The sequence below is a fragment of the Hyla sarda genome, chromosome 7, assembly GCF_029499605.1.
Source record: "Hyla sarda isolate aHylSar1 chromosome 7, aHylSar1.hap1, whole genome shotgun sequence".
NCBI classification, from domain to species: domain Eukaryota; kingdom Metazoa; phylum Chordata; class Amphibia; order Anura; family Hylidae; genus Hyla; species Hyla sarda.
The window spans coordinates 83,052,336-83,080,265 of NC_079195.1; the positions used below are offsets into that span (position 1 = coordinate 83,052,336).

At 42.8% G+C, this 27,930-nt stretch overlaps 1 protein-coding gene across 3 annotated transcripts in view; it reads right to left on the reverse strand.

The window, feature by feature from the left end:
* The window catches only part of CABCOCO1 (ciliary associated calcium binding coiled-coil 1), a 187,551-nt gene that overhangs the window by 22,495 nt on the left and 137,126 nt on the right, over window positions 1–27,930 (reverse strand). For 2 of the 3 annotated variants that reach the window (XM_056529843.1, XM_056529842.1), the window contains exon 6: window positions 17,977–18,105. In XM_056529843.1, the coding sequence (XP_056385818.1) occupies window positions 17,977–18,105 (129 nt within the window). Of the gene's footprint in view, window positions 1–15,894; window positions 16,014–17,976; window positions 18,106–27,930 lie in introns of those variants that run through there. The other variant, XM_056529845.1, reaches the window with a different exon arrangement.

Consider the following 27,930-nt stretch of genomic DNA (forward strand, 5'->3'; position numbering starts at 1 on the left):
ATTATAAACAGTATATTTTATTGGTTCTGAAAATTCAGCATGCAACAATATTAAATATGTTTATTATAAAAAAATATATTATTTGTGAATTGGGAGGGTGATTTAATTTTTTATCAGAGAAGGGTAGGGCTTTAAATGATTTTAGAATTTTTTTTATCTTACACTTTTTAAGTCCCCAATCGGGACTTTTATATGTAATCGATAGATGACGGTGAGCAGTGGGAATGTTGCTCCCCGTGATTTGCGATGAGGTTCCAGCTACTTATAGTAGCCACCACTAACCACATTTTAAAGGAAAACTGTCAGCCTGCTCCCCCTGCACTAACCAGCGGTACTGGCTGGTAGTGCGGGGGACACAGATCAGTTTGATGCTTACCGTGCCCGGATCCGCCCCACCGTTCGTCCGTAATCTTCTATATTTAGATTATATTAACTTGCAATGACCGGGCTAACTGGCACTCTAACTTCAGCGTTTTTGGCCGCAGCGCCGCCCAGCTCATCAATATTACTCCCCTCCCTCTTCTCCAGCTCTGTAATGAAGAGGGAGAGGCGGAGGGAGGGGAGGTATATTGATGAGCTGGGAGGCGCTGCGGCCAAAAATACTGACGTCAGAGTGCCAGTTAGCCCGACAGGTGCAAGTTAGAACCTAATTAGCATATACCGAAAATAGAAGATTACGGCTGAACGGCGGGGCAGATCCAGGCACGGTAAGCATCAAACTGATAAGCGTCCCCCCGCACTACCAGCCAGTACCACTGGTTAGTGCAGGGGGAGCAAGCTGACAGTTTTCCTGTAAGCGAGCGCAGATCCTGTGCTCGCTTCATAGATATTTAATGCTCCAGGGCATATATTTACACCCTGGTGTGTAAAGTCCCAGATGGCAGGGGCGTACATGTACACGACTGTGTCGTCCAGAGGTTAATCAAAATATTTCTCAGGCTATAACAATTAGACAGAGAATAGATTTTTTTTTTAAATTCCTAGTAAAAATTGTGCAGTTAATGTTACCGACTGCATATGTATACACATACAATTTTATTCAATTAGCTTAGTGTCTGCAAATGCATTCTGATAATTTTTACACGCAGATATGACATAACTAATTTCTTTAGAATTTCTCTGTTATACTGTCGGTGTTAACCTTTATCACATAAAAGTCAATTTACGAAATATAAAGACATATAAATTGGGGGTAATAAAGGTTTCCTCAATAATTGCACCATTTGACACACTGCAAAATTCTATTTGCTGTACTGCTGTGCTGCAACTCATAGAATAATTAGGATTTAATCTCTACATTATAGATGATTTGATTCACTTTTTCATTTCATTTATTTTAACCATATGAAATCCCCAGTGATTACATTGGGTCTCAGAGAATCAAATGCGCAAACATAAATTGATAATAAACTTACATAAAATGTACATTTCTGCATGTAATTGTTAGGCAGATGCTTTTTTTTTTTACACTAATATTATTGTAATAATTGTGAACATTATTTCAATTAATGACTCATTATGGGGAATAAATGGGAGTAGGAAAGGTGACATTGCAATTCAGGACAAATTCAACCGTGATTACAAGTTGTAGAGATGTTGAATAAGACTGTCAGGCTAGTTTAAAAATATTAAAACTACAGACAAAAACATGTATAAGATGCCAAATAATTGGGAGCTAAGAGAGCACTACAAAGTCATTGTTCCAAATGAGGAGACTAATACTATACATGATACGTAGATGTTGGGGAGGGGGGGGGAATGATACAGATTTTCTATTAGGGGGTTAAAAACATTAAACTATGCCTCTGCTTGGAAATATTAAAATATATACCTTTGGAATTTCCCCTTACAATAAGTTAAGTTTAAAGATGAGCACATTTTTGAAAAATTCGATTCGGCCGATCGCCCAAAAAAAAATTTGTTTGGTCCAAATTTATTTGCGGCAAATCTGTATTAAAAACAGCTATTTCTGGCCTACAGAGAGCCTCAATAGGGGTGAAGAACACTTTGCATTGCTGTAAGATGCATAGGGTGTATGCTGGTTTAGGGAAATAATACTGTTATTCAGTATGACATGCAGATTAGAGGCGTCGCTATTAGAATCACTGTCGCAGAGCGGCACAATGACCGAGCCTGGAGGTGGCATCAGTATGAGGAGACCATATAGTGGCTGAATGACACAGCATGGAAGTGGAGGCAGCATGAGGAGACCATATAGTTGCTGAATGACACAGCCTGGAGAAGGCAGAAGCATGAGGAGACCATATAGTTGCAGAATGAGACAGCCTGTAGGTGGCAGCAGCATGAGGAGAACATATGGTGGCAGTAAGATACAGCCTGGAGCTGGCATCAGCATGAGGAGAATATATGGTGGCAGTATGAGACAGCCTGGAGGTGGCATCAGCATAATGAGAACATATAGTGGCAGTATGAGACAGCCTGGAACTGGCAGCAGCATGAGAACATATGGTAGCAGAATGAGACAGCCTGGAGCTGGCATCAGCATAAGGAGAACATATGGTGGCATTATGAGACAGCCTGGAGCTGGCACCAGCATAAGGAGAACATATGGTGGCAGTATGAGACAGTCTGGAGCTGGCATCAACATGAGAACATATGGTAGCAGAATGAGACAGCCTGGAGCTGGCATCAGCATAAGGAGAACATGTGGTGGCATTATAAGACAGCCTGGAGCTAGCATCAGCATAAGGAGAAAATATGGTGGCAGAATGAGACAGCCTGGAGATGGCATCAGCAGCATCAGGAGTCCTGAAAGTGACCCGATGACATAGTGGGGTGGTTGGTGGCAATACCAGTACTTGGTGACGAAGGTGGGTGAAAAAAGGAGAACTTGGCATCAGATGTGTGGCATCAGGTGGGTGGCAGGATCAGAATAGTAGCTGAGGCAAGTAGGCAGTAGAAAACGGTCTCTTTTGTAAAAGTGTTAGTGTGCACAAGTAAGTATTGAAGATATACATTACATAAAACTTACCTTTTAATAATATTCTTAGGATAAAATATATGTACCCAAAAATGTTTTCAGATAAAAAAAAAGGAAAGGTGTGCCACCACCTGCTAGTTCAGGTCCTGCTCCAGGTCTACCTGCTGCTGATGAGTTGCTTTACTATGTAGGTAAAGAAAGGTACTCATTAGCAACTGTAGACTCAGGCTGCTGATGATGGAGCTGGTACTGCTCCTGCCACCCCACTCCTCCCCAGCAGCCATGGCAGTGGAAGGTGAGCGCAGAGGGCCCCCGGGTCATACCTGTGAGAGGATGGATAATGGCGCACATAGGCATCGGCCACATAGGACTATGACTACATAGGATGTGTCTGTAGTAGGTCAGTTTGTCCTCACTCTCAGTGGGTGTAAAAAAGGCCCTAATTTTGTGCCGGTAACGAGGGTACAAAAAGGTGGAGAGAAAGAGGTCATCCTGCTGCCGAATGGTGACAATTCGGCGATCACTATGCAAGCAAGTGAGCATTTATCGTGTCATCTTACATAGTTAGTATGGTTGAAAAAAGACATACGTCCATCAAGTCCAACCAGGGCATTGAAGGGAAGGGTGTAAGGGGATAAGGGAAAGGGATGTAGTTTTATACTTCTGCATAAGCATTAATGTTTTTTTGTTCCAGGAATGTATCTAACCCTGTTTTAAAGCTGTTAATTGTTCCTGCTGTGACCAGTTCCTGAGGTAGACCGTTCCATAAATTCACAGTCCTCACGGTAAAGAAGGCGTGTCGCCCCTTTAGACTAAACTTTTTCTTCTCCAGACGGAGGGAGTGCCCCCTCGTCCTTTGGGGGGGTTTAACCTGGAACAGTTTTTCTCCATATTTTTTGTATGGGCCATTTATATACTTATATACGTTTATCATATCCCCCCTTAAACGTCTCTTCTCAAGACTAAACAATTGTAACTCCTTTCATCGCTCCTCATAGCTAAGATATTCCATGCCCCATATTAGTTTAGTCACACGTCTCTGCACCCTTTCCAACTCCGCAGTGTCCCTTTTATGAACAGGCGACCAAAACTGAACAGCATATTCCAGGTGAGGCCGTACCAATGCTTTATAAAGGGGGAGTATTATGTCCCTATCCCTTGAGTCCATGCCTCTTTTGATACATGACAATATCCTGCCGGCTTTGGAAGCAGCAGCCTGACATTGCATGCTATTCTGTAGTCTGTGATCTACAAGTACACCCAGATCCTTCTCTACCAGTGACTCTGCCAGTTTAATCCCCCGTAAGACATACGACGCATGCAGGTTATTAGTACCCAGATGCATAACTTTACATTTATCCACAGTGAACCTCATTTGCCAAGTGGATGCCCAGACACTAAGTCTATCCAAGTCATCTTGTAAGTTATGCACATCCTCTATAGACTGTACCGTGCTACAAAGCTTGGTGTCATCTGCAAAGATAGAAACAGAGCTGTTAATACCATCCTCTATATCATTGATAAATAAATTAAACAGCAGCGGGCCCAGTACTGAACCTTGGGGTACACCACTAATAACCGGGGACCAATCAGAGTACAAATCATTGACCACCACTCTCTGGGTACGATCCATGAGCCAGTGTTCAATCCAGTTACAAACTAAAGTTTCCAAGCCCAAGGACCTTAACTTACCTGTCAGACGTCTGTGAGGGACAGAATCAAACGCTTTGGCAAAATCCAGAAACACTATATCCACAGCCATTCCTCTGTAAAGGCTTCTACTCACCTCTTCATAAAAGCAAATTAGATTGGTTTGACAACTTCTATCCTTAGTAAACCCATGCTGGCTATCACTTATAATACTATTATCCCCTATGTATTCCTGTATGTAATCCCTTATAAGTCCTTCAAACAATTTACCCACAATGCACGTTAGACTTACCGGTCTATAATTGCCTGGCGAAGACCTAGAGCCCTTCTTGAAGATTGGTACCACATTCGCCTTGCGCCAGTCCCTTGGCACAATACCAGACACCAGAGAATCTCTAAATATCATGAACAAGGGTACAGATATTACTGAACTTACCTCTCTTACCTTACCTTTGTGCAAGTGACTTATAGGGACTCCCTGCCTCCATCTCCACTGCATACTGCCACGGTGTGTCTGGGTCCTCTGTCTCGCCTTCCTCATAACCCTCTAGCTCCTCTAGCTGCTTCTGCTCCTCCTCTCCTGTCAGATGACTAGTAAAAAACAGCTCATCCCGCGAAACCTAAACTGTGCTCCACTGTGCCCCTCCTCCAGTTCAGCCCCCACAGGACTCATGTGGCCGGTAGATGTAGGTGCCACGTCTCCAGTGCTCTGACGAGCCATCATTTCCAACACGTGTTGTAGTAAATGAAGCAGTAGAATGACGTTGTTCATCCCGTAATCCTGGTGACTGACTAATAAGGTGGCTTCCTCAAAGGGCCTGAGCAAACGGCAGGTGTCACGTATGAGCTGCCACTGGTTGACATTGAAGTTACAAAGGGGAGTCCCCCTATCTGCTTGGATCATCAATGGCTTTTCTCTGTTCGTATAGTTGGTCCAAAATATGGAGGGTGGAATTCCAACGTAAGGAAACGTTGCAAATCAGACTATGTTGGGGGATACCGTTTTAACGCTGCAGCTCAAGGAGGGTGTGCTTTGTGCTGTACGAGTGACTGAAGTGCATACAAAGTTTCCTTCCCATTGTTAGGATATCTTGCAAATGGGGGGAACACTTCAGGAACCGCTTAACAACCAGATTGAACATGTGTGCCATGCAGGGCGCATGGTTCAGGCTTCCTTGAGGCAGCACAAGATGTTCTTCCTGTTGTTGAGTCACCATGGTTCCCATTTCCAGTTTTTGTGGAGTAAGCCATGAGTCGATTTCTTGATGAATGACTTTTAGCACTTGTGGCTGTGCAGGAACCACATTCGTCCAGTGGGCTGTAAAATACATTTATTGTCCCTGACCGTAGTTACAGCTCCATACATCGATGCTGCCTTGCACTTTGGTACACACCGACAGGCTCAAGGACTGGCCCACCTTCTGTTCCACAAAATTGTGCAGGACTGGTACTGCTTCTTCGAAAAGAAATGATGGCTTGGGACTCTCCACCTCGGCTTGGCACAAGCCATCAGTTCTCTGAAAGGTGCAGAGTCCACCACTTGAAAAGTGAAGGACTGCAGCACCAGCAACTTGCACAGGAGCACATTCAGCTTCTGCACCGTTGGATAAGTGGGCACATACTGTTGTCTCTTGGACATTGCTTCGCCAATGGATTGCTGGCGGAATGACTGAATCGAAGTAGGGGGAGCAGGAGCTTCTGGAGCGACAGAAGATGGGTATGACACACAGCTCCGTTTGGCTGAGGTGGTGGAGGCTTGGCTGGCTGAAACAGGGAGTGGCGTGCCACTGGGTGATGCAGCAGACCGGACCACCACATCAGAGTCACGGTTTTCCCAGGCCGCTTTATATTGACACTGCATATGTTGACGCAGGGCCGTGGTGCATTGGGACCCTGGCCACGCTTCACCTTCTGCCAACACATCTTGCATGTGGTCATGTTAACCTCCTCCGGATGCTTGATGAAACCACCGAGTAGCTGATTTTCCCACCAACAGTCCGCACTGATTGACTGCTACTGCCGGCGACTCCAGGAACCCCTGTTCCACTACCTCCTGCGAAAGTAGGCTGCCGCGAAGCAGGTGGTCTACCCCGTGCACGTTTGGCTCCAGACTTTCCACTTCTGCCACTATGCTGACTGCCAACCATGCTACCACCTTACTGGCTCAGCTGCTGCCTCACGGCAACCTGCAACCCTCTTCTCCTGATGATAATGAAGCCCCTTCTGCACCCGGCTCCTAAGTGCGATCGGCCTCATCATCGAGTTGTGTCTGCACGTCACTGATGTCCTCCTCAGGTTTCTCAACAGTATCTGTTCAGGAGCCTGAACGCTCGTAACACCACCTCCCACACCACTCTCCTCATCACTACTTGCCCGCCTAGGGGTGGAAGCGGCAGATGTCTCCTCCACTTCTTGGCTGGGCAGTAGCTGACTGTCCTCTAGTAGATCGTCTTCACTAAATAGTGGAGCTGAACCCACAGCACAAAATACCTCTGTGGGGGAGGGAACAGCATAGGACAGAGGCAATGGGAGGACAGAGACTGCTCCTGGGCCATGCCAACTGAGGGTTGTGTCTGAGAAACCAACCGACTGTTGACTGGGGGTGTCAGATGTCACTTGTGATGAAGAGGATGACCGTGTTAACCAATCGATGACGGCAGATGGGTTGTTGGTTGAGACATGACCACTATCTGATACCGGGAACTCAGGCCTCTCGCTGCGACTTCTGCTGCTACACGCCCCTAGTCTGCTGGGACCTCTGCCTGATGAATTTAGGCCTCTGCCACTCCTCTGTGCACATCCTGGCACTTCTCTGCCTGATATACTTAGTGCGTATATGAGGGCGAGTACAATACGCTCCACTACACTTAAAACAGTATTTGTCTACAACACCAGCAGGTGTGTATTTTTGGCTGGCCTTTCACGGTAACTAGGCCCTTGAGACTTTAAAAGGAACAACATGGTACACCACTTAGATGTACGTATGTGGTATGCATTTATGAGGGGAGTACAATGCGCTCCAGTACGCTTAAAGCAGCATTTGTCTACAACACCAGCAGGTGTGTGGTATGCACTTATGAGGGGAGTTGTCATGTCTGTCGTGGTCTGTGTTCACACACAGCTATTGGATTGCTTGTGTGTGAACAGTTTTATGCTCCCCAGCAAGGCAATAGTTAATGCCTCTCGATTTTGCTAGCCAACAGCTCCTAGGGTTTGTCTATTTAAAGTCAGCTCAGTCTAGCCTCTGGGCTGGTGATTGACTTAATGTCATCCTGACTTGCTCACATGCTGGCTATGCTGCTAATGGAGGCTTGGTGTAACATTCTTTGTTTGAGCTTTTAATATACTATGTCTTTTTTAGCATGCACTTTGTATTTTCTGGTTTTAGCCATGTTAGGTGGTATGCTCTTTGTGGATATTAAGCTGTGTTTGTTTAGTCAGTTTTAGGATTTGTTTATCCTTTCTGCTGTGTCTGTTCACACTATGTTTTCTCTTGTATCGGTTTTTGTGAAGTGCTGTGTTTTATATTTCTGTTTTCCTACTGGGCCAGCATCCTGTCCACACTGATGAGTGTGCCGCTGGCCAGCAGTCTATTTGGATTTATTATTATTGGCTACTCCTATAGTGGAGTGGAGTGTCCAGTTTGTGTGTTCAGTGTGAACAGTGCTCTATAAATATATCCTGTGTATCTAGGCATCCCTGTTACCGCTCTATGGGACTCCTTGTGTACTGGAGGTGTTCTGAAGGTATTGCGATTATTACAGTTTATGTGGTCAGTGTGAACAGTGTTCTATAAATATATCCTGTGTATCTAGGCATCCATATTACCTGTCCATGGGGACTTCATGTCTACTGGAGGTTTTGCATAGGGAATGTGAATATTCCTGATTAGCGATAGATCCCTGTTTCTGGTCCATGGGGACTTTGTGTCCACTGGATGTTCGATGTTCTGGGGGATTATGCTATATTTCTGTCTGTTCCTAAAGTCTGTTGACCTATCTGTTTTCATGTCTGGTGTTTTGTACTCTAGTTGTATTAATTCTTGATTTCAGATCTTTGGAGCTCTGTACATGACTACTCATCGATAGTGTCCTCTGTTCACGACCACGGATCTATAGTGTTCTTTGTTCACGACCACTGAGTCCTCTGTTCATGTCCGCTGATCTATAGTGTCCTCTGTTCATGATCATTGATCCATAATGTCCCCTGTGCTGCTCACTGATCTGTGTCCTCCAAACTTATACTATTGAGTTCTATGTTTCTGTTATGTTTCTGGTTTGTGACCGACTATTTATTAGTATGTGTTTTTATTAGGCCCCTGCACTTTAGCTCAGGGAGGGAACGGCACCCAGTTGTCGATTCACCGGTTAGGGTGGATGGGCGAGTGGGCAAGGAGAGCGGTTTTAGGGTTAGTTTAGGGCTCACTTTCCCTGTCCCCCTGGTCGGTCCCTGACAGGACTATAATGCACTCCAGTACGCTTAAAACAGTATTTGTCTACAACACCAGCAGGTGTGTACTTTTGCCTGGCCTTTCACAGTAACTAGGCTCTTGAGACTTTAACAGGAACAAGATGGTACACCACTTAGATGTACACACAGGTTACACTTAATAGAGGACAATATGCTTTTAGTGCTCTGCTTACCCTAATTGGCTGGCTACTATTTTCAGCTTTTCAGTTGTTGTACACACTGGTGCTATAGCACATAGTCGCTGTGTACTACACCCAAAATTGCACTTTCTTTCTCTATCTCACTCCCTTCCCTATCAGTGCTTCTAGGCAGGATTTGAGCTTGAGGTGTAGTACTGCTGTAATACACCCAAAATTGCACTCTCTCTCTCAATCTCATTCCTTTCCCTGTCAGTGCTTCTAGGCTGGATTTGGGCTTGAGGTGTATCATTGCTGTAATACACCCGCAATTGCACTTTTTTCTCTCAATCACTCTCCCTTCCCTATCCGTGCTTTTAGGCTGGATTTGGGTTTGAGGTGAATCGCTGCTGTAATACACCCACAATTGCTTTTCTGTGCAGCACACTGCTCTCTGTCTCTCTCTCTCTTTGCAATAGAATGCTGATGTGAGTGGCTGCAAGATGACTGCCGATTATATAGGGCTGTGACAACACAGGGGTGGCTGACTGCTGATAGGCTGCATGCCGCATGTGATTCAGGGTCATCCCGCCAACCCTTGTTCCCGCCTTATCGGGATTCCTTGCCCCATGTCCTTGACATGTGGATTTGCCATTTTAGATGCCCTGGAGCCTGGACCACACTAAATGGTGTTTAATGAAGTGACTGATTAGTTGCAAATCAAATTTTTCCTGAAAATTGTAACGAATTCGGATTCGTCAGATTCGATTCGCCCATCCCTAGTTAAGTTAAGACAATTAATTTAGAAAAGCCATATAACAGAAGAACATGTTTTGTTAGCTCAATAAGGCCTATTTATTTATTTTTATTTATGATTGTCAAATTGGATAAATATGCTACTCATGTTATATCTCTTCTTGGTAATCAATATGATAGGTTAAATATTCCCCAGAAAATCTGACATTTTCTATTGCTATAAACTTTCCTATTGCCTGCTGTCGGGTTTACTTTGAAACAGCTGTGACTTAAAAATTATGAAGAACGATTGTGTTACGTTATGCGCTCCGCCGACTCACGCTGGCCGTGAGCGCATTGTCCCGTTATCTGCTGCTGCTGGCGAGGCAGGGACTCGCACCGTGGGACGTGCCCGCATGCGAGCCCCAGTCCGTTACTCACCTGGTGCTTCTCCTGCCCCAGCCTCTGCCTCACTGCTCAGGCGCGCGTGCGCCGGAGCTTTAAGATTTAAAGGGGCAGTGTGCTCATTAGTGTGATTCACCTGTGGCTCATTTATATATTCCTCCACCCTCCTCACTCCCCTGACGGATCTTTGTTGCATTGAGCCTGAGCCTGTTTCTGGCTTGCCGTGTATCTGATCCTTCGCTTTGTGACCCGACTTTGCTTCTCTGCCGCCTGCCTATTTACCTCCTGCTACGTCCTGACTACGAAACCATGCCACCTGCCCTGACCTTCTGCTATCCAGACTATGAACTGCCCTATCCCTCCTGTGCCTCGCATCTCCTCAGCCGCCTGTGTGGTCGAGCCATGCCAGGGGTAGCGACCTGGGTGCCGCCTGCTGCAGCAAGTCCATCCCACTTTGCGGCGAGCTCGTGAGAAAACCAACGGCACATTAGACTCCGCTCCCTGGTATGGTCCGAGTAATCTGCCACACAGGTCCAGCGGATCCACATCCACCGGAGTTCCTGTCTTCTGAAACGTGAGTGTTACAGTAAGATACGGCCATGGATCCCGCTGAGGTACTCCTGCATGAAGTCACGGATCTTCCCTCCGTTGTGGTACCTCAGTCACAGCAGTTGTCCTGACAGGCAACTTTCTCAACTTTCAGCTATGATGCAACAGCTTTTGGCCTTGCAACACCAGCAGGTACCGCAACCTGACCCACTCCTAGCACCAGCTCCTGCAGTGTCTTCTGGCTCCCAGCTACGCCTGCCTTTACCTTCCAAGTATGATGGGGATTCCAAGTCATGCAGAGGCTTCGTAACACAGTGCTCCATGCACTTGGAGCTCATGTCTGAACTGTTTCCGACAGAACGTGCGAAGGTGGCCTTTGTCATTAGCCTACTGCCGGCAAAGCCCTGGCCTGGGCTACACCCCTTTGGGACCGCGGTGATCCAGTAGCTTCCAACTTAACAGCTTTTTTGGCAGAATTTCGCTGTGTCTTTGAGGAACCCGTACGTGCCTCTTCTGCGGAGTCGGCTTTGCTGAATCTATGTCAAGGGAATTCTTCCGTTGGTGACTGCGCAGTTCAATTCCGCACTTTAGCCTCATAACTGGAAGAAATTGGCCACACGTATTGATGTGTGTTTTGCTGAGAGGCAGGAAGTATTGTGCTTAGAGATGGCACCTGCCCAAACATGGCAATATCCTCTCCTGGCACCCGTGTTTCAACGTTCACCTCTACAGTTTCCTGAGACTTATGCCGTCTATGCAAGTGGGTCGTTCCCGATTTATGCAACAGGAGAGATCACGACGACGCAGTGAGAATTTGTGCTTGTATTGTGCTAGCCCCGAACACTTCCTCAAAGACTGTTCTGTTCGTCCACAGTATCCAGGAAAATGCTTGCACCTAGGGCACGTAGGAGAGACGTCCCTAGGTGTGAATACCACCTCTCCTTGCTTAACTATTTCAGTAAAAGTCTTCACTTCTGCAAGTTTTCCTTCAGAGCTACAGCATTTTTGGACTCAGAATCAGCAGGTGACTTTATTGTCGCTTCTTTGGTCTACAAGTATCATCATCCTGTCATTTGCCTTGGCAAGCCCTTGTTCGTCTCCTCTGTTAATGGACAAAATCTGGACTGTATGGTTCACCTTCGTACTGAATCTCTTGTCATGCAAGTGGGTGTATTGCATAAAGAAAAGATTGAATTCTATGTTCTGCCACACTCTACTTCAGAGATTCTTCTTGGTCTTCCTTGGCTGCAACACCATTCTCCGCAACTGGATTGGAGAAGTGGAGAGATTATTAGTTGGGGACAATCCTGTCAAAATCTTTGCCTCCAACCAGTTCTGTGTAAAGTTCTTTCTTGCCTTCCTCCTTTACCTGGCCTGCCACCACCTTACCAATATTTCTCTGATGTTTTCTGCAAGAAACAGGCCGAGTCTCTGCCTCTACACCGTCCTTACAATTGCCCTATTGATCTTCTGCCTGGTACCACTCCCCCTCACGGGAGGATATTCCCTCTATCAGTCCCTGAGACCAAAGGCATGGCTGAGTATATCCAGGAGAATCTCCAGGAGAAGGATGGCTCACTCCGTCCATGCATTGACTACAGGGGACTTAACAAAATCACAGTCAAGAACCGTTACCCTCTACCTCTTATCTCAGAACTTTTTGACCATCTACAAGGTGCCAAGGTCTTTTCCAAATTGGACATGGAGCATATAACCTCATTCGTATCCGCAAGGGAGATGAGTGGAAAACGTCCTTCAATACTCGTGATTGACATTTTGAATATCTCGTAATGCCATTTGGTCTCTGCAATGCTCCAGCCGTTTTTCAAGAGTTTGTCAATTATATCTTCCGTGATCTTCTCTACACCTGTGTTGTCATACACCTAGATGACATCCTGATCTTCTCTTCGGACTTAGAGGAGCATCGTTCTCATGTTCGTCTGGTTCTTCAGCGACTTTAGAAGAATCATCTCAACGCCAAACTGGAGAAATGCTTGTTTGAGAAATCTAGCCTTCGGTTTCTTGGCTACATTGTCTCTCGTCCTTCGGGCTTTCTGGGGTTCGCAAACTATTATCGTCAATTTATCCCACATTTTTCATCCTTGGTTGCTCCAATTGTGGCTCTCACTAAGAAGGCATCTAATCATAAGTCTTGGCCTCAAGAGGCTGAAGAGGCCTTCTCCCGTTTCAAGTCTGTGTTTGCCTCTGCTTCCGTGCTTACAAGACCTGATCCGGAGATGCCCCTTGCTTTGGAGGTTGATGCCTCATCTATTGGAGCGGGTGCCGTTCTTACTTAGAAAAATGTCAAGGGCAAGACTGTTACTTGTGGGTTCTTCTTCAAGACATTCTCTCCTGCTGAGATGAATTAATTCATTGGAGATCGTGAACTCCTCGCTATCAAGCTAGCTTTGGAAGAATGGCGACATTTATTGTAAGGTTCTTCTCATCTGGTCAGCATCTACTCCGACCATAAAAATCTTCTATACCTTCAGTCTGCTCAGCATTTGAACCCCCGCCAGGCAAGGTGGTCACTATTCTTTTCTAGGTTCAACTTCTTCATTCACTTCCATCTAGCAGACAAGAACATCAGGGCTGATGCTCTCTCCAGGTCCTCTGACGTCGTTGATTTGGACTCCGCCTAGGCAAGTTATTCCTCCAGACCATTTGATTCCTGCAGCTCATGCCAAGATTCAGCAAGTTCCTCTGGCAAAATCCTTTGTGCCCGCCAGATTGAGACGCAAGGTCCTGAAATGGGGTCATTCTTCCTTGACAGCAGGACATCCTGGAATACGAAAGACTCTACTTCTTATTTCCCGGCATTACTGGTGTCCCCATCTTGAACATGATGTTTCTGATTTTGTTCGTTCCTGTGAAACTTGTGCCCGCTACAAAACTCCTCGGCAGAGACCTGCAGGACTCTTACAGCTTTTACCCATTCCAGGGACTCCCTGGTCCCATATCGCCATGGATTTCATCACTGATTTGCCACCATCTCCTAATAACACTGTCATCTGGGTCATTGTAGATCGGTTTTCCAAGATGGCTCACTTAATTCCTCTACCAGGTCTTCCTTCTGCCCTGCAACTGGCGAAGTACTTCTTGTTACATGTCTTTCGTTTACATGGTTTTCCTCAGCATATCATTTCGGATCGAGGTGTGCAGTTTGTCTCTATGTTCTGGCAAGCCCTTTGTAACCGTCTGAACATCAATCTGGACTTCTCCTCGGCCTACCACCCTCAGTCCAACGGACAGGTGAAGAGAGTTAATCAAATCCTAGAGACTTTTATTCGGCATTTTGCTTCAGTTCGCCAAGACGATTGGGTCGACCTTCTTCTCTAGGCTGAATTCTCATATAATCATAAGGATTCTGAGTCCACGAGGTTGTCTCCCTTTTTTGTTGTCTACGGACTCCATCCCCGTCCTCCTCTTCCTCTCCCAGTCTCCTCTGGTGTGCCTGCTGTTGATGTGCTGGTCCGTGACTTCTCTACCATCTGGCATCAGACCCACAGTCATTATGTCAGGCTTCTTCATGAATGAAGGCACAAGCGGATAAAAGTAGAAGACCTCCTCCATCCTTCTCTCCTGGTGACATGGTGTGGCTTTCATCCAAGTACATCCGCTTCAAATCCCCTGTTACAAGCTCGGTCCTCACTACCTTGGTCCCTTCCAGATTCTGCAAAAAATCAACCCTGTCTCCTACGTTATGCATTCCTAATTCCTTCCACGTCTCTCTCCTCAAGCCTCTTGTCATAAACGGTTTTCTCAGAAGAATCTTGTCCCCACACCTGTCTCTGGCACTTCTGACATATTCAAGGTTAAACAGATTCTTGCTACAAAGACTGTGAGAGGTAAAAAAATGTTTTGGTCGACTGGGAGGGTTATGGTCCTGAGGAGAGATCTTGGGATCCTTAGGAGAATATCCTGGACCATGACCTTCTCAGAAGTTTTCTGAGTTTTTTCAGTTGAAAAAGGAGGGGGAGACGAAAGGGGGGAGGGGGTACTTTTACGTAATGCGCTCCGGCCGCACACGCTGGCCGTGAACGCATGATCCCGTTACCTGCCGTTACCTCCTGCGCCCGCATGCGAGCCCCAGTCCGTCACTCACCAGGTGCTTCTCCTGCCCCAGCCTCTGCCTCACTGCTCCGCCTCCAGTGCTCAAGTCCCCGTTCCCTAGGGCATGCGTGCACCAAAGCATTAAGATTTAAAGGGCCAGTGCGCTCATTAGTGTGATTCACCAGTGGCTCATTTATTTATTCCTCCACCCTCCTCCCTCCCCTGCCGGATCTTTGTTGCCTTGAGCCTGAGAGAAAGCATTCCTGTTTCTGCCTTGCCGTGTATCTGATCCTTCGCTTTGTGACCCGACCTTGCTTCTCTGCCGCCTGCCTATTGACCTCCTGCTACGTCCTGACTATGCAACCACGCCGCCTGCCCTGACCTTCTGCCATCCAAACTACGAGCTGCCTTATCCCTCCTGTAAAGAAAAAGAAAAGAGGGGATTCAGCTCACCACTGTGCGGTATTGGATACAGGAGCTCCGTAGTTGCAGGAGAGCAAGGCAGGCAGGATGCGGGCCGTGTCCCGGAGGATAATGGAAGAAAAAAAGCACACGTGCAGGGGTGGGCCTCCAGCTGCTCCAAAAAGGTCCAATTAGAAAATTAAAACTTCACCTTTAATGTTGCATGTTAAAAACAAAGGATATCCATAGTGAAAAATAAAAGGAAGGAAGGGAAACCGACGCGTTTCGAGCCTATACTGGCTCTTAGTCGTGGCACTAAGAGCCAGTATAGGCTCGAAACGCGTCGGTTTCCCTTCCTTCCTTTTATTTTTCACTATGGATATCCTTTGTTTTTAACATGCAACATTAAAGGTGAAGTTTTAATTTTCTAATTGGACCTTTTTGGAGCAGCTGGAGGCCCACCCCTGCACGTGTGCTTTTTTTCTTCCATTATCCCTCCTGTGCCTCGCATCTCCTCAGCCGCCTGTGTGGTCGTGAGTATTACAGATTGGATGGCATATACTTTAGCATTTTTTTTTAATTTTAGTGGAAGATGTTCATTAGTAGTTGATCTAAATTAGTTAAAGCTACAGCTGCAGTGGTCACATGTTTGGTGTTGTGAGTGATCAGGAAACAGAGACTGACAGGGAACCCTAAATGGGGATTGAAAAGGTGAGAATTACTTCTTTATTTGCATCTCTCTGAGCTGATTTGAACAAAATTTAAATCGCCAGACAATCCCTTTAACTAATGAAGTGAAAATTTAAGTGTGTGAACAAATGTATGTGGTTTCTACTATGAATGGCCGAACTGGTCATGATGAATCCTGTTGTTTAATGTTTAAATAGTTGTTGTCTGCAGGGTTAACTTTAGCTGGAGTATAATTCATGCTGGGTATTTGTTGTGCCTTGTTTTAGGCTATTATTTAGTCTATTTTAATTTTCTATTTCCAGATCCTAGCCTACCACTCCCATCGGGAAATTACATCATTGTCATTTGTTTTGCTTCTGACCTTTGGTACAAGGTTGTATTATTTTTTGTGAAACTACTGACTACTGCTCCAACATAAGTCCTTGGAGTACCTGAGTACTAGGAGCTATTGATAGGACACAGAAAAGGCGACTGCTAACGGTGAAGTCCGGTTCTAAAATCTAAAGACCAGTGAGTGTCATTACATTTCCCATATGTATTCAAAATAATTACTAGAAAAAAAAAATGTGTAAGGTCTTATAAAATATTCACAGTTGCTGCCATAAAGATTGGTTGGGACAAGTGACTTTACTACTATTATTTTTTACCAAAACCATTAATGCCACTTGAACAAGGCATGTTCTTTCTTTAAGTAGCTGAAAACGAAAAGGCATTAAAGGGGTACTCCCTACTGATATTAATGGGTTCTCTCTTTAAAACCCTGGAATTCATGTTCTCCAGAGTTCATGGCCTTAATAATGGAACAGGATTCATGTGACCCTAAGACTATCAGCAATCCATAGTGAGTCTTGTGGATATGCCATAAATGTTAAAGATGGCTATAACCATTTATTGAGCACAAACAACAAAGGCGATACCAGGCTGTAGAAAGCAATGAGCTCTAATGATCTTGTACAATCCCATTGGCGCTTAGTTTGGATCTGATCACTTTCCACTTTTTGTAAGCTGATTCAAAAATAAGGCCTCATTGATGATAAGTCCCACATATTAAATAATAATAACAAAGAATAACAATTAATAAATGGGAATTCCTATAAATTTTATGGCATTTGCTAGGTGTTCCTCTGCAGAGAACTGAACCCAACGCTTCTTAAAGTAAAATGTGTTACTGTATGTTGCAGTTCTCTGCACAGAGGGAAAGTTACTGTGCGAGGAAACACTGTAAGGGTATGTTCACATGAGCGGATCCCCAGTGCATATTACGCTGCAGATCGGCCGTTGAAGGACCACTGTATGCTGCCTTTACAGGTGCCTGCTTGGAGCGGCAATACGCTGCTACAAGCAGACACACTGAAGCGATGTGCAAGTTGCTGCGCATGCACGGTGTACTCGCACACATCACGACCGCTCCCCCTGTTCCAGTGGTGTATTGCCGCTCCGAGCAGGCACCTGTAAAGGCAGCATACAGTGGTCCTTCAGCGGCGGATCCTTAGCATAATACACGCTGGGGATCCGCTCTTGTGAACGTACCCTAAAAGTGCCACAGTGCTTAGCCTTCATTCTAAGGATCAGTGGGAACCCAAGCAGTCCTAGAGATATGCCATGATTTAATATTGTGTAAAAACCTCTCTAAGAGTAGGGTCACACAAGCCGTATTTTGTTGCGCATTTTCTGCAGCTGATTTTGTTACCTATTGACTTGGAAAATGGGTAGGAAAATCCGCAGCAGCAAATATGCAGCAAATTACAGCACATGACCCTACCCTAAAATTTACTCTGTACTGGTTCTTTTCTTCTTTAAATAAAGGGTGCCCTCAAGAAACCCCAGGTCCGGCAAGGTCTGATATTCTAAAAGTATACATAAATAGGGAAGGGAAACTTCATATAAGAATATCAGGAAGTCATAGAAGGGGGTTTCCCGCAACTATTTGAAAACAGACAACTAGGCAACATAAATAAAACATACCTCTACTGTTTCTATGTCTTCCCCTGGAACTGGTGGTGCTCGGAATCTTGCATACATTTCATAAGGTATGCCTTCTTCAAGAGGTAATGGGAAAGGTGCTTCTACTGGTTTAACAACCTCTACTTCTTGCTGCAGAATAAGACACAGACATAACAAACTGTAATTTGCTTTAATACATTAGGTATTCCTTTAGCTGCTGTTCCGGTACTCCACCTAACATAGCAACACTTGCTTATCACCTACATTCTCTTTTGTTTGGCAGTGATCATCAAGAGTTGTAGTGACTGATAACAGAGTATGCATAATAATATGATAGCATATGCCTGACAAAAGCAGCCATCTATAGACCCTCCTGTCATTCAAGGTAATCTATCTCTAAAAATTAGAAATTAAATTTAAAACAGGAAGAGAATGTTACACTTTGTTAGTTGTGTTGCATTCTATTGAGGTTTCCCCCATTTTGAATACAAAAATACATTACTACACAGGACTACTTTTGCTACATAATCATAGGCACCTAAATGGAACCCAACAGTACACATAATTTGGGGACATTTATCAATGTTGGTGTAAGGTAGTAAAGATGTTACCCCTGTTTGCTTGGTGATTTGTTTGCACAGTTGTTCAAAATTTACCAAAAAGGCGCAAAGGACTTGATACATTTTGCTCAATTATAGAAACCAGTGAAATGCAGAGATTAGTTTAAAGGGGGTATTCTGGGCAAAAACATATTATCCCCTATCGAAAGGATAGGGGATAAGAAGTCTGATCGCGGGGGGCCCACCGCTGGGACCCCCCGTGATCTTCCTGCAGCAGCCCGCATTCTATGCGTAGCTGCGTCTGCAGTTTTGGAAACTGCCGGGCTTCCGAGACAGGGACATGACGTCACGCCACGCCCCCTCCATTCATTTCTATTAGAGGGGGCATAAAGGCCGCAACGCCCCCTCCCATAGACATGAATGGAGGGGGCGTGGTGTCACTTCCCCATCTCGGAAGCCTGGCGGTTTCCGAAACTGCAGACGCAGCTACACATAGAATGCGGCCTGCTGCAGGGAGATCACGGGGGGGTCCCAGCGGTGGGCCTCCCGGTATCAGACATCTTATCCCCTATCCTTGCCTGGAATACCCCTTTAAGCTTTGTGCTCTGGCATCTGACACTTTTGTACATGTCCTATTAGGTGGTGTAGGTTTGCATAATAAATACAGTTCCACTGCAAAAAATGGTGTACGGTGCACCAAACAATAGACAACTTTGAAAGATGTTTTACCCAAAATTGCGCAAAAAAATTGCACAAAAAATGCAATTGCGTAAAATTTGCAGGGAATTTAGAACATTGAAGTGGTATAAAGCCAATGATAAATGTCCCCCAATGACTCAATAGGATCCAACATTAACAGATAGACTTATTGTACAATGGATCCTTTAGGGCAGTGTTTTTCCAGCGCGGTCCGCAAGTGCCCCCAACAGGTCATGTTTTCAGGATTTCCTTGGTCTTTCACAGGTGATATAACTGTGGTGATGCCTGATTCACTGACCATAATTGAATCACCTGTGAAAGACCGCGCTTGAGAAACACTTGGCATCATCGCTTTATATTTACATAACCTTACATATGACTGGTTGTTGATTCATTGCTTACAAGTGACTCGATATCAGTCACCAAGCAGCAAGTCAGAAAGCAGCCTAGGAAAGTGAAGCATATAAGTGTGTTTTATAGGGCTACATATACATGTTATGCATGCATTGTTGTTATGCATCCTACAAATGTCAGCTTTTTTGTTCTCCTTACTGTTTGTGTCACAATAAAAGATATAAAAAATGATATATTGAATGGAATGGCAAATCTAGATCATATATGTGTGACTGTTGTGCACTAGTTTGAAAAAAAATGCACAATGCGTACATACTAAAGAAGAGGAAGGGGGGTCCAGAGCCCTGTTCAAGAAATCCATGGGAACATAAGAAAAGCATGAAGTCATTATGCAGATCTTGCACTGAAATGTTTTGAATTACAAAAAAAAATAATATATATTTTCATGATTTTCTGAAAGCTATATCTGTTAAAAATCCATTAAACCTGAATCTAATTTTTAAAACACAACTATTTTAGTAAAGGAAATATTCTCAGTTTAAATAGGAAGTATGGTAATGATTGCTTTCACACAAGAACATAATGTACCAAATCAGTTACATTAATTGCATTTTCCTGTAGAAATACATTGAAAATAATTGTTGCCCTGAGAATTTGCGAACATCTTAATTTTCTTTTAGAACAGCACCAGTATCTAAGAGAAACAAAAAGAACATTTTGTCTTATAAGGCACGAAAAAACACCCAGTACGAAAAACAAAGATTCAACTTGATTCTGTGATTTATTGTGTCTCTGCAGAGTTCTTTTGATCCTTGACTGTGCCCTTTGTCCTCTTCCACAATACAATATGTACTTTAATAGCTACAACATCAGTCTATAGAAAAACACGGAAAAGCTGCTATTTCATTTAAACTTGTTGCTAGCAGCCAGGTTATGTTGCCTCTTAGTTTTGTCTGAAAACACTGCAATTTCAGAGAAGCAACAAACAACTAGATTTTATTACGCAATAAGGAGAAGGCAACGTGCTATGAAAGTCAAAAGATGTCTTGCAATCTTTTGTGTTTAATCAAACTTCCTATAAGTTACATTATTGCTTCAATATTTTGGGAATTCATGTTTGATGACCTGCTTCAATATTATTTACCAACTGGCGTTTTCAACTGCAACACCATGTATAGATCTGGTGGGACCAAATCTGTACCAAAAGACAAATGAACTACATGAGATTTAGAAATCTGTAGCAAACTAAAATCTCTGCAAATTTTTCTGACACAACAGATTTAGATTTAGAAAATCCCATATGTACAAAAATTTGTTGAACTCATGGCACATCCTCATTCACTAAATGTGGCCAAATTTTTGGGCAAACATTTAAGAGGACCTGTCATTTCAAGTAACTTTTTAGGATTATAGGTCCAGTGTGTGCACATGAGGAATAGCACTATTTCTGGCCATTATATGACATTTGTATATGGCATTTCGAAAATTAACTTATCCCCTATCCACAGGATCGGGGATAAGTAGCTGATGGCGGAAGGTCTGAACGCTGGGGCCCCCTACAATCACAGGGACCGGAATAGGCGGTCAGTGATGAGCATGTGATGCAGCTGGCACACGCTCCATTAATTTCTTTGGAAGCACTGAAAAGACCCAGGTACAGCTCTAAGGCATTATCGGCACTCCCATAGAAATAAATGTCATACCGGTAAATGACATGCACTACTCAATGCCCACGCGACAGGACCCCCACACGATCAGCTACTTAAGTTAGTTTTTGCCGGAGCAGTATTTTAAAGGAGCAGTATTATGCAACCTAAATGATAAATTATGCAATTAAGCCTAAACTTGTATGGGCAGCATGTAACAGATTCCTCTCTGAGCTGTAATTCCATCTTGTAAACACAGGACGGTATTGAGTTGTTTTAAAGGAGTACTCAGCTGGAAAACATTTTTATTTTATTTTAAATCAACTGGTGCCAGAAAGTTAAATAGATTTGTAAATTCATGAAAGAAAGACAGAGCAATTTGGCACAGCTTACTTCTGATCCTCAGGACTATATAGCTCAATAGCGGATATGGCAGTGAGGTGTGTGTGGTGCTCAGACTGATGAATAGATATATCCAAACAATTCATGTAGAAGGAGAATGAAGCAGTCGGCAACTCACCAATCCTCGGTTCAGCAAAGTTCTTTATTGCACATACTCACAGACAGGGTTACCCAGGGAGAAGACAAGAATGATGGCAAATGTGGGGGGGGGGGGGGGGGATACCACAGAGAAACGACAACTTTGTTTCGCACTACATAGTGCTTCAACTGGCCAGTTGAAGCACTATGTAGTGTGAAACAACGTTGTCGTCTCTCAGTGGTATTCCCCCCACATTTTCCATCATTCTTGTCTTCTCCCTGGGCAACCCTGTCTGTGAATATGTGCAATAAAGAACTTTGCTGAATCTAGGATTGGTGAGTTGCCGACTGCTTCATTCTCCTTCTACATGAAAGATTTGTAAATTCATTCTATATAAAAATCATAATCCTTCCAGTATTTATCAGTTGCTGTATACTACTACTTTTCTTTTTAAAGGGGTACTCTGCTGGATAACATTTTTTTAATAAACTGATGCCAGAAACATAGCAACATAGTTCATAAGGTTAAAAAAGATCAGAGTCCATCAAGTTCAACGATTATCCCTAATGAATCCCTACTGAATTGATCCAGAGGAAGGAAAAAACCCTCATACTAGAGGTAAAAATTCCTTCCCAACTCCAAATATGGAAGTCAGAATAAATCCCCGAATCAACGTTCTGTCCCAATAAATCTACGAGTATCTATAACCAGCAATGTTATTACTATCCACAAATGCATCCAGTCCCCTTTTGAACTCTTTTACAGAGTTCACCATGACCACCTCCTCTGGCAGAGAGTTCCATAGTCTCACTGCTCTTACAGAAAAGAATCCTTGTCTGTGCTGGTGCAGAAACCTTTTTTCCTCAAGACGTAAAGGATGCCCCCTTGTTTTGAATACAGTTTTGTGTATAAATAGATCATGGGAGATCTCTGTAAGGTCCCCTGATATATTTATACATAGCCTTCTTTTTTCTAAACTAAATAACCCCAATTCTAATAATCTTTCAGGGTACTGTAGTCCTCCCATTTCTGTATTACCCCAGTTGCCTGTCTTTGAACCCTCTCCAGCTCCACTATATCTTTCTTGCACACTGGTGCCCAGTACTGTACATCGTATTCTATGTGTGGTCTGACTAGTGCTTTGTACAGTGGCAGAATTATTTCCTTGTCATGGGCATCTATACCCCTATTGATGCACCCCATGATTATATTTGCCTTGGCAGCAGCTGCCTGACACTGGTCACTACAGCTAAATTTATTGTTAACTAAGACTCCTAAGTCCTTTTACATGTCAGTCGTCCCAAGTGTGCTCCCATTTAATTCATAATCCCAGCCCGGATTTTTCTTCCCCATATGCATAACCTTACATTTATCAGTGTTGAACCTCATCTGCCACTACCCAGCCCAAACCTCCAACCTATCCAGATCCATTTGTAACAGTGCACTGTCCTCTATTGTGTTGACCACTTTACAGAGTTTAATAACATTTGCAAAGATTGCTACTTTACTATTCAACCCCTCTACAAGGTCATTAATGAATATATTAAATAGAATAGGACCGAAGACTGACCCCTGTGGTACCCAACCTAAAATGGACAGAGGTGTCAGCAGAGAGCACTGTGGTCAGAGGAAATTTAAAGGGGTACTCTGCTGGAAAACATTTTTTTTTTATTAACTGGTGCCAGAAAGTTAAAAAAATTTATGAATTACTTCTATTTAAAAATCTTAATCCTTCCAGTACTCATCAGTTGCTGTATGCTCCAGGGGATGTTCTTTTCTTTTTTAATTTCCTTTCTGTCTGACTACAGTCCTCTCTGCTGAAACCTCTGTCCATGTCAGGAATTGTCCATAGCAGGAGAGGTTTGCTATGGGGATTTGCTCCTACTCTGGACAGTTCCTGACATGGACAGGGGTGTCAGCAGAGACAATTGTGGTCAGACAGAAAGGAAATTCAAAAAGAAAAGATTCGGTGTATAGAAAAGAAAGGCAGTCTGGCACTGCTGATGCGCACACCTGCTGGATGTCTTACTGATTGACACACTCCCACAGCATAACAGCCAAGGCAGCTAATGGTGGTGCAGACTTATTTAGAAATGAAAATACAGTCCAATGAATCCAAACAAGAACAGAGAACAATAAGTGCCCTCACCATGTAATGCTGCTACATCTGGATGTTTTATTCAAAGTCCATTCATTTCTAAGGCCTTATGAAGTGCATGTAGCGCGAGACAGGACCGCAGCCTCAGTTCACCTCCTTCTCTCCCTGCACTGTTCGGTCTGATGGACTTTGAATAAAACATCCAGATGTAGCAGAATTATGTGGTGAGTGCACTTATTGTTGTCTGTTCTTGTTTGGATTCAAAAAGAAAAGAACTTCCTCTGGAGCATACAGCAGATGATAAGTACTGGAAGGATTAAGATGTTTAATAGAAATAATTAACAAATCTGTTTAATTTTCTGGCACCAGTTGATTTAAAATAAATATTGTTTTCCAGTGGAGTACCCCTTTAACAAAGCAAATTAAAGTGGGGGAGAGAAGCTTAAAAAGAGGAGACATTTTTATTCTCTAAAAACAGATATTACAAAGTTTCCTATTGTCACTTGTACTACTGAGCTATGCAAATATTGTTAAAACAACGGTGACCATTTAATCTCTCTGTGCAACAGGTCACACAACTAGATATTTATTCTTGTATTGAATTTAAATAGTGGTTTCAAACACAACAATTTTGTTTAAAAGAGTTTTTCTCTGGCCAGATGTCTCATGGGAGTCTAAAATGAAACAAAAAAAATGCACTACAAATAATGCACATTTGTTGTTTACTTTTTAGTGTCTATAGTTTTGTGTTTTTTGAGTGTACTTCACTCTACACACACTACACAACATGCTCTATGGTGTTTTTGTGGGCACTTTTTCTATACACTTTTCTATAAACCTGAAAAATGGCAGGAAAACTGCATGTTATTTACAAGACAAAAAGGACAACAAACAGTGGCAAGGTTGTGTATTACTATGTCAGTGCTGCATTGCTGTATCAAGCTCAAATCTCTTTGTTCTGGGAATCTTGAACTTGAAGGTCCAAATACAAGCCAACAATGTAGAATGTAGAAAGAACTCTTTTATGTCTTCAGATAATTACAATTTACAATTTGTCTTTAAAATCGGTATATCTGCTCACATTTTATTGATAATTTGTAAAGTAATAAATTCATTTAAGTGTTATATGACTTATTGATCATAAAGATACAAACTTCAGTATCACAAATTTGAACCGAATTTAGTAATGATTTATGAAAGATTATATAATATATATAGACTTTAAATAAGTGTGAATTTACCTTCTTCAGTCACTTACTTTCCTATTTTAATACAAGAAAATCTGAAATGGCAACGGGGAATTTCATTACCAAATTCCTTATATTTACCACATGGGCTACAAGGGTCAGACATTTTAATTATCCATCACTTTGCCTGAAGGTTTTACAATCTGGGTCTGTTATGAGACAATCTCTCTGTTTTAAAACACTTCACATTACTTCTGTAATCCATACAACTGCCCTCTATCACCCCTACATAAATCTGTAGCATTAAAAAAAGACTGTGATCTTTTTTCTCAGTGCAAACAAACATTTGTAATAGCCTAAAGATATAATTGTCTCTCAAACAGCCTATCTTTACTCATTGTGAAAAATAACAATATCGTAACCAATAACCTTCTATTCACACACAAATGTAATGATATTGTGGAAAAGATCAAGAACAGCTATTTATTACAGCTTTTAATATGTTAATACTGGAAATATTTTCTTAAGAAATTCCTTTTAGATCATATTTCAAAAAACATTGAGCGGACTGTTTACTTAACAGAATTCTATTTAGCTGAGAGGATGGTATTCTTTCTCAGTCACAGTATTACTTATTTGGGGGTTCCACTATGCAGAGATTTTCAGGGCTTCTCTATGCCTATTTTATGATTTAAATTTATGATGATACTAGCATGATCTGCAATCAGCATCATGAAGCTCTTAGTAATGTGTTCAACAAATACTCCCTCTGCCGCTAATAAAAGTATAAAAATAAAACGTAAACAGTAAAGAAAAATACATTTCATATGTATTGTAAATTTTATGTTATGATGCATATATTATTGTATAATATTTATAAGTGAAATAAAAGGAAAAAAAACTGTAAATAAAAATAATAAATTCCATTTATAGGGTAAGACATTAATCTCTTGCGTTTGGCATGAAAGTTGTTGTATAGATAATCTTTCAACCCATAGTTACTAGCTATGATGTAACCAATAATATGTACTCCTGTTTGCTAAGCATGTATGTTATAATCTCTGTTGTTTATTTTTTATTTGCTGCAAACACAGAACACATACAGAATATTCCAACATTCTGGCATCATAAAACCTACCTCAAATAAAGATATCTATATATATCTATATATATCTATATATATATATATATATATATTAAGGATCGACCGATTATCGGTATGGCCGATATTATCGGCCGATAATCACGATTTTGGGCATTATCGGTATCGGCAATTACCTTGCCGATAATGCCCCGCCCCCCGCACCACCCCCACCGCACCGCGACGATATATTTATTTTTTATGGCGTATAATTCTTTATATGAAGTTGGGTAATCTGTATTTTTACTACAAACATCAGCATTAGATTAAAATTCTGAGTAGCCTGCACAACAAACACAGACATAAGATTAAAAATGCAGATAAGTCTGCAGGTAAACAATGTGCTTATAGATCTTCCTGCAAATAAAAAGGAAACATGGTTCTAACAAAAGACTTGTCAAGCGACAAAATGTTAAGGATTATACAACTAGTCTAAAATGAAAATCCAATAGAGTGAAGCTAATGATGATGGTTGTTCCAAATCAGCTGTGTGTGTGTGTGGGGAAGTCAAATAGTTAGTTAGTTAGTTAGTACCAATACACACAAAGGGAATAAACCTGTGAATAGCAAAACGTGTTACTGCAATCATTTTCTGAGAGAAAAACTTCATTTTCTAGAAAAACTTCAGGGGTGCCAACATTTATGGCCATGACTGTATGTCTTGCATTTTCTAATAATTGCTCCCACATTTGATTACTTCACACCAAGCTGCTTGCCTATTGCAGATTCAGTCTTCCCAGCCTGGTGCAGGTCTACAATTTTGTTTCTGGTGTCCTGGGACAGCTCTTTGGTCTTGACCATAGTAGAGTTTGGAGTGTGACTGTTTGAGGTTGTGGATAGGTGTCTTTTATACTGATATCAAGTTCAAACAGGTGCAATTAATACAGGTAAGGAGTGGAGGACAGAGGAGACTCTTAAAGAAGAAGTAACAGGTCTGTGAGAGCCAGAAATCTTGCTTGTTTGTAGGTGACCAAATACTTTTCCACCATAATTTGCAAATAAATTCTTTAAAAATCAGACAATGTGATTTTATGGAATTCTTTTTCTCATTTTGTCTCTCATAGTTGAAGTATACCTATGATGAAAATTACAGGCCTCTCTCATCTTTTTAATTGGGAGAACTTGCACAATTGGTGGCTGACTAAATACTTTTTTGCCCCACTGTATATATAGCTGTGTAAAACAGCATTATCATCTGCTCAGGCAGTATCCGATTAGCTGTAAAAATAAACGTGAAGGCACTGCAATAGCTCCCTTTCCCCCAATGGCTCCTTATCCACTTGTCAACTCTGTCTATCTCTTGTACAAGTACGGCCTGTCGCATAAATAAAGGTTGAGAAGCAATGTATATGTGGACAGGGCCATATTTAGATTTTAATGCATAGAAAGAGAAAGGAACAGAGCACACACCTGGTGGATTTGCTGTGTAGATTTATTCACGGATTACATCCAAACAAATCAGCATCTCATCATCCCAGCAGAGCTGATGCAGCAGGAGCTTCACACATGGACTACTACGCCTCAGGTCCCTGACATTTCCTCAGGTTCCTGGTGACAGCTTCCTGTTGCTCGGTGTAGCATTTAAATAGTGCACACCCATTACGTGTTACATTTTTAAATAATGAAAATATATAGAAAACACATAAAAATGCATTATTATTTTAATTCAATAATACTAAAAACAAGAGCAACTAGTGTGAACTAAAGAATGGAACCCAGTTCATTCCGATCATTCAGCCCTAAGTGTTCCTCTGCGCATGATAGGATTTCATGTCTATCCCCACCTCTTTCGGGGTACATAACCCTTTC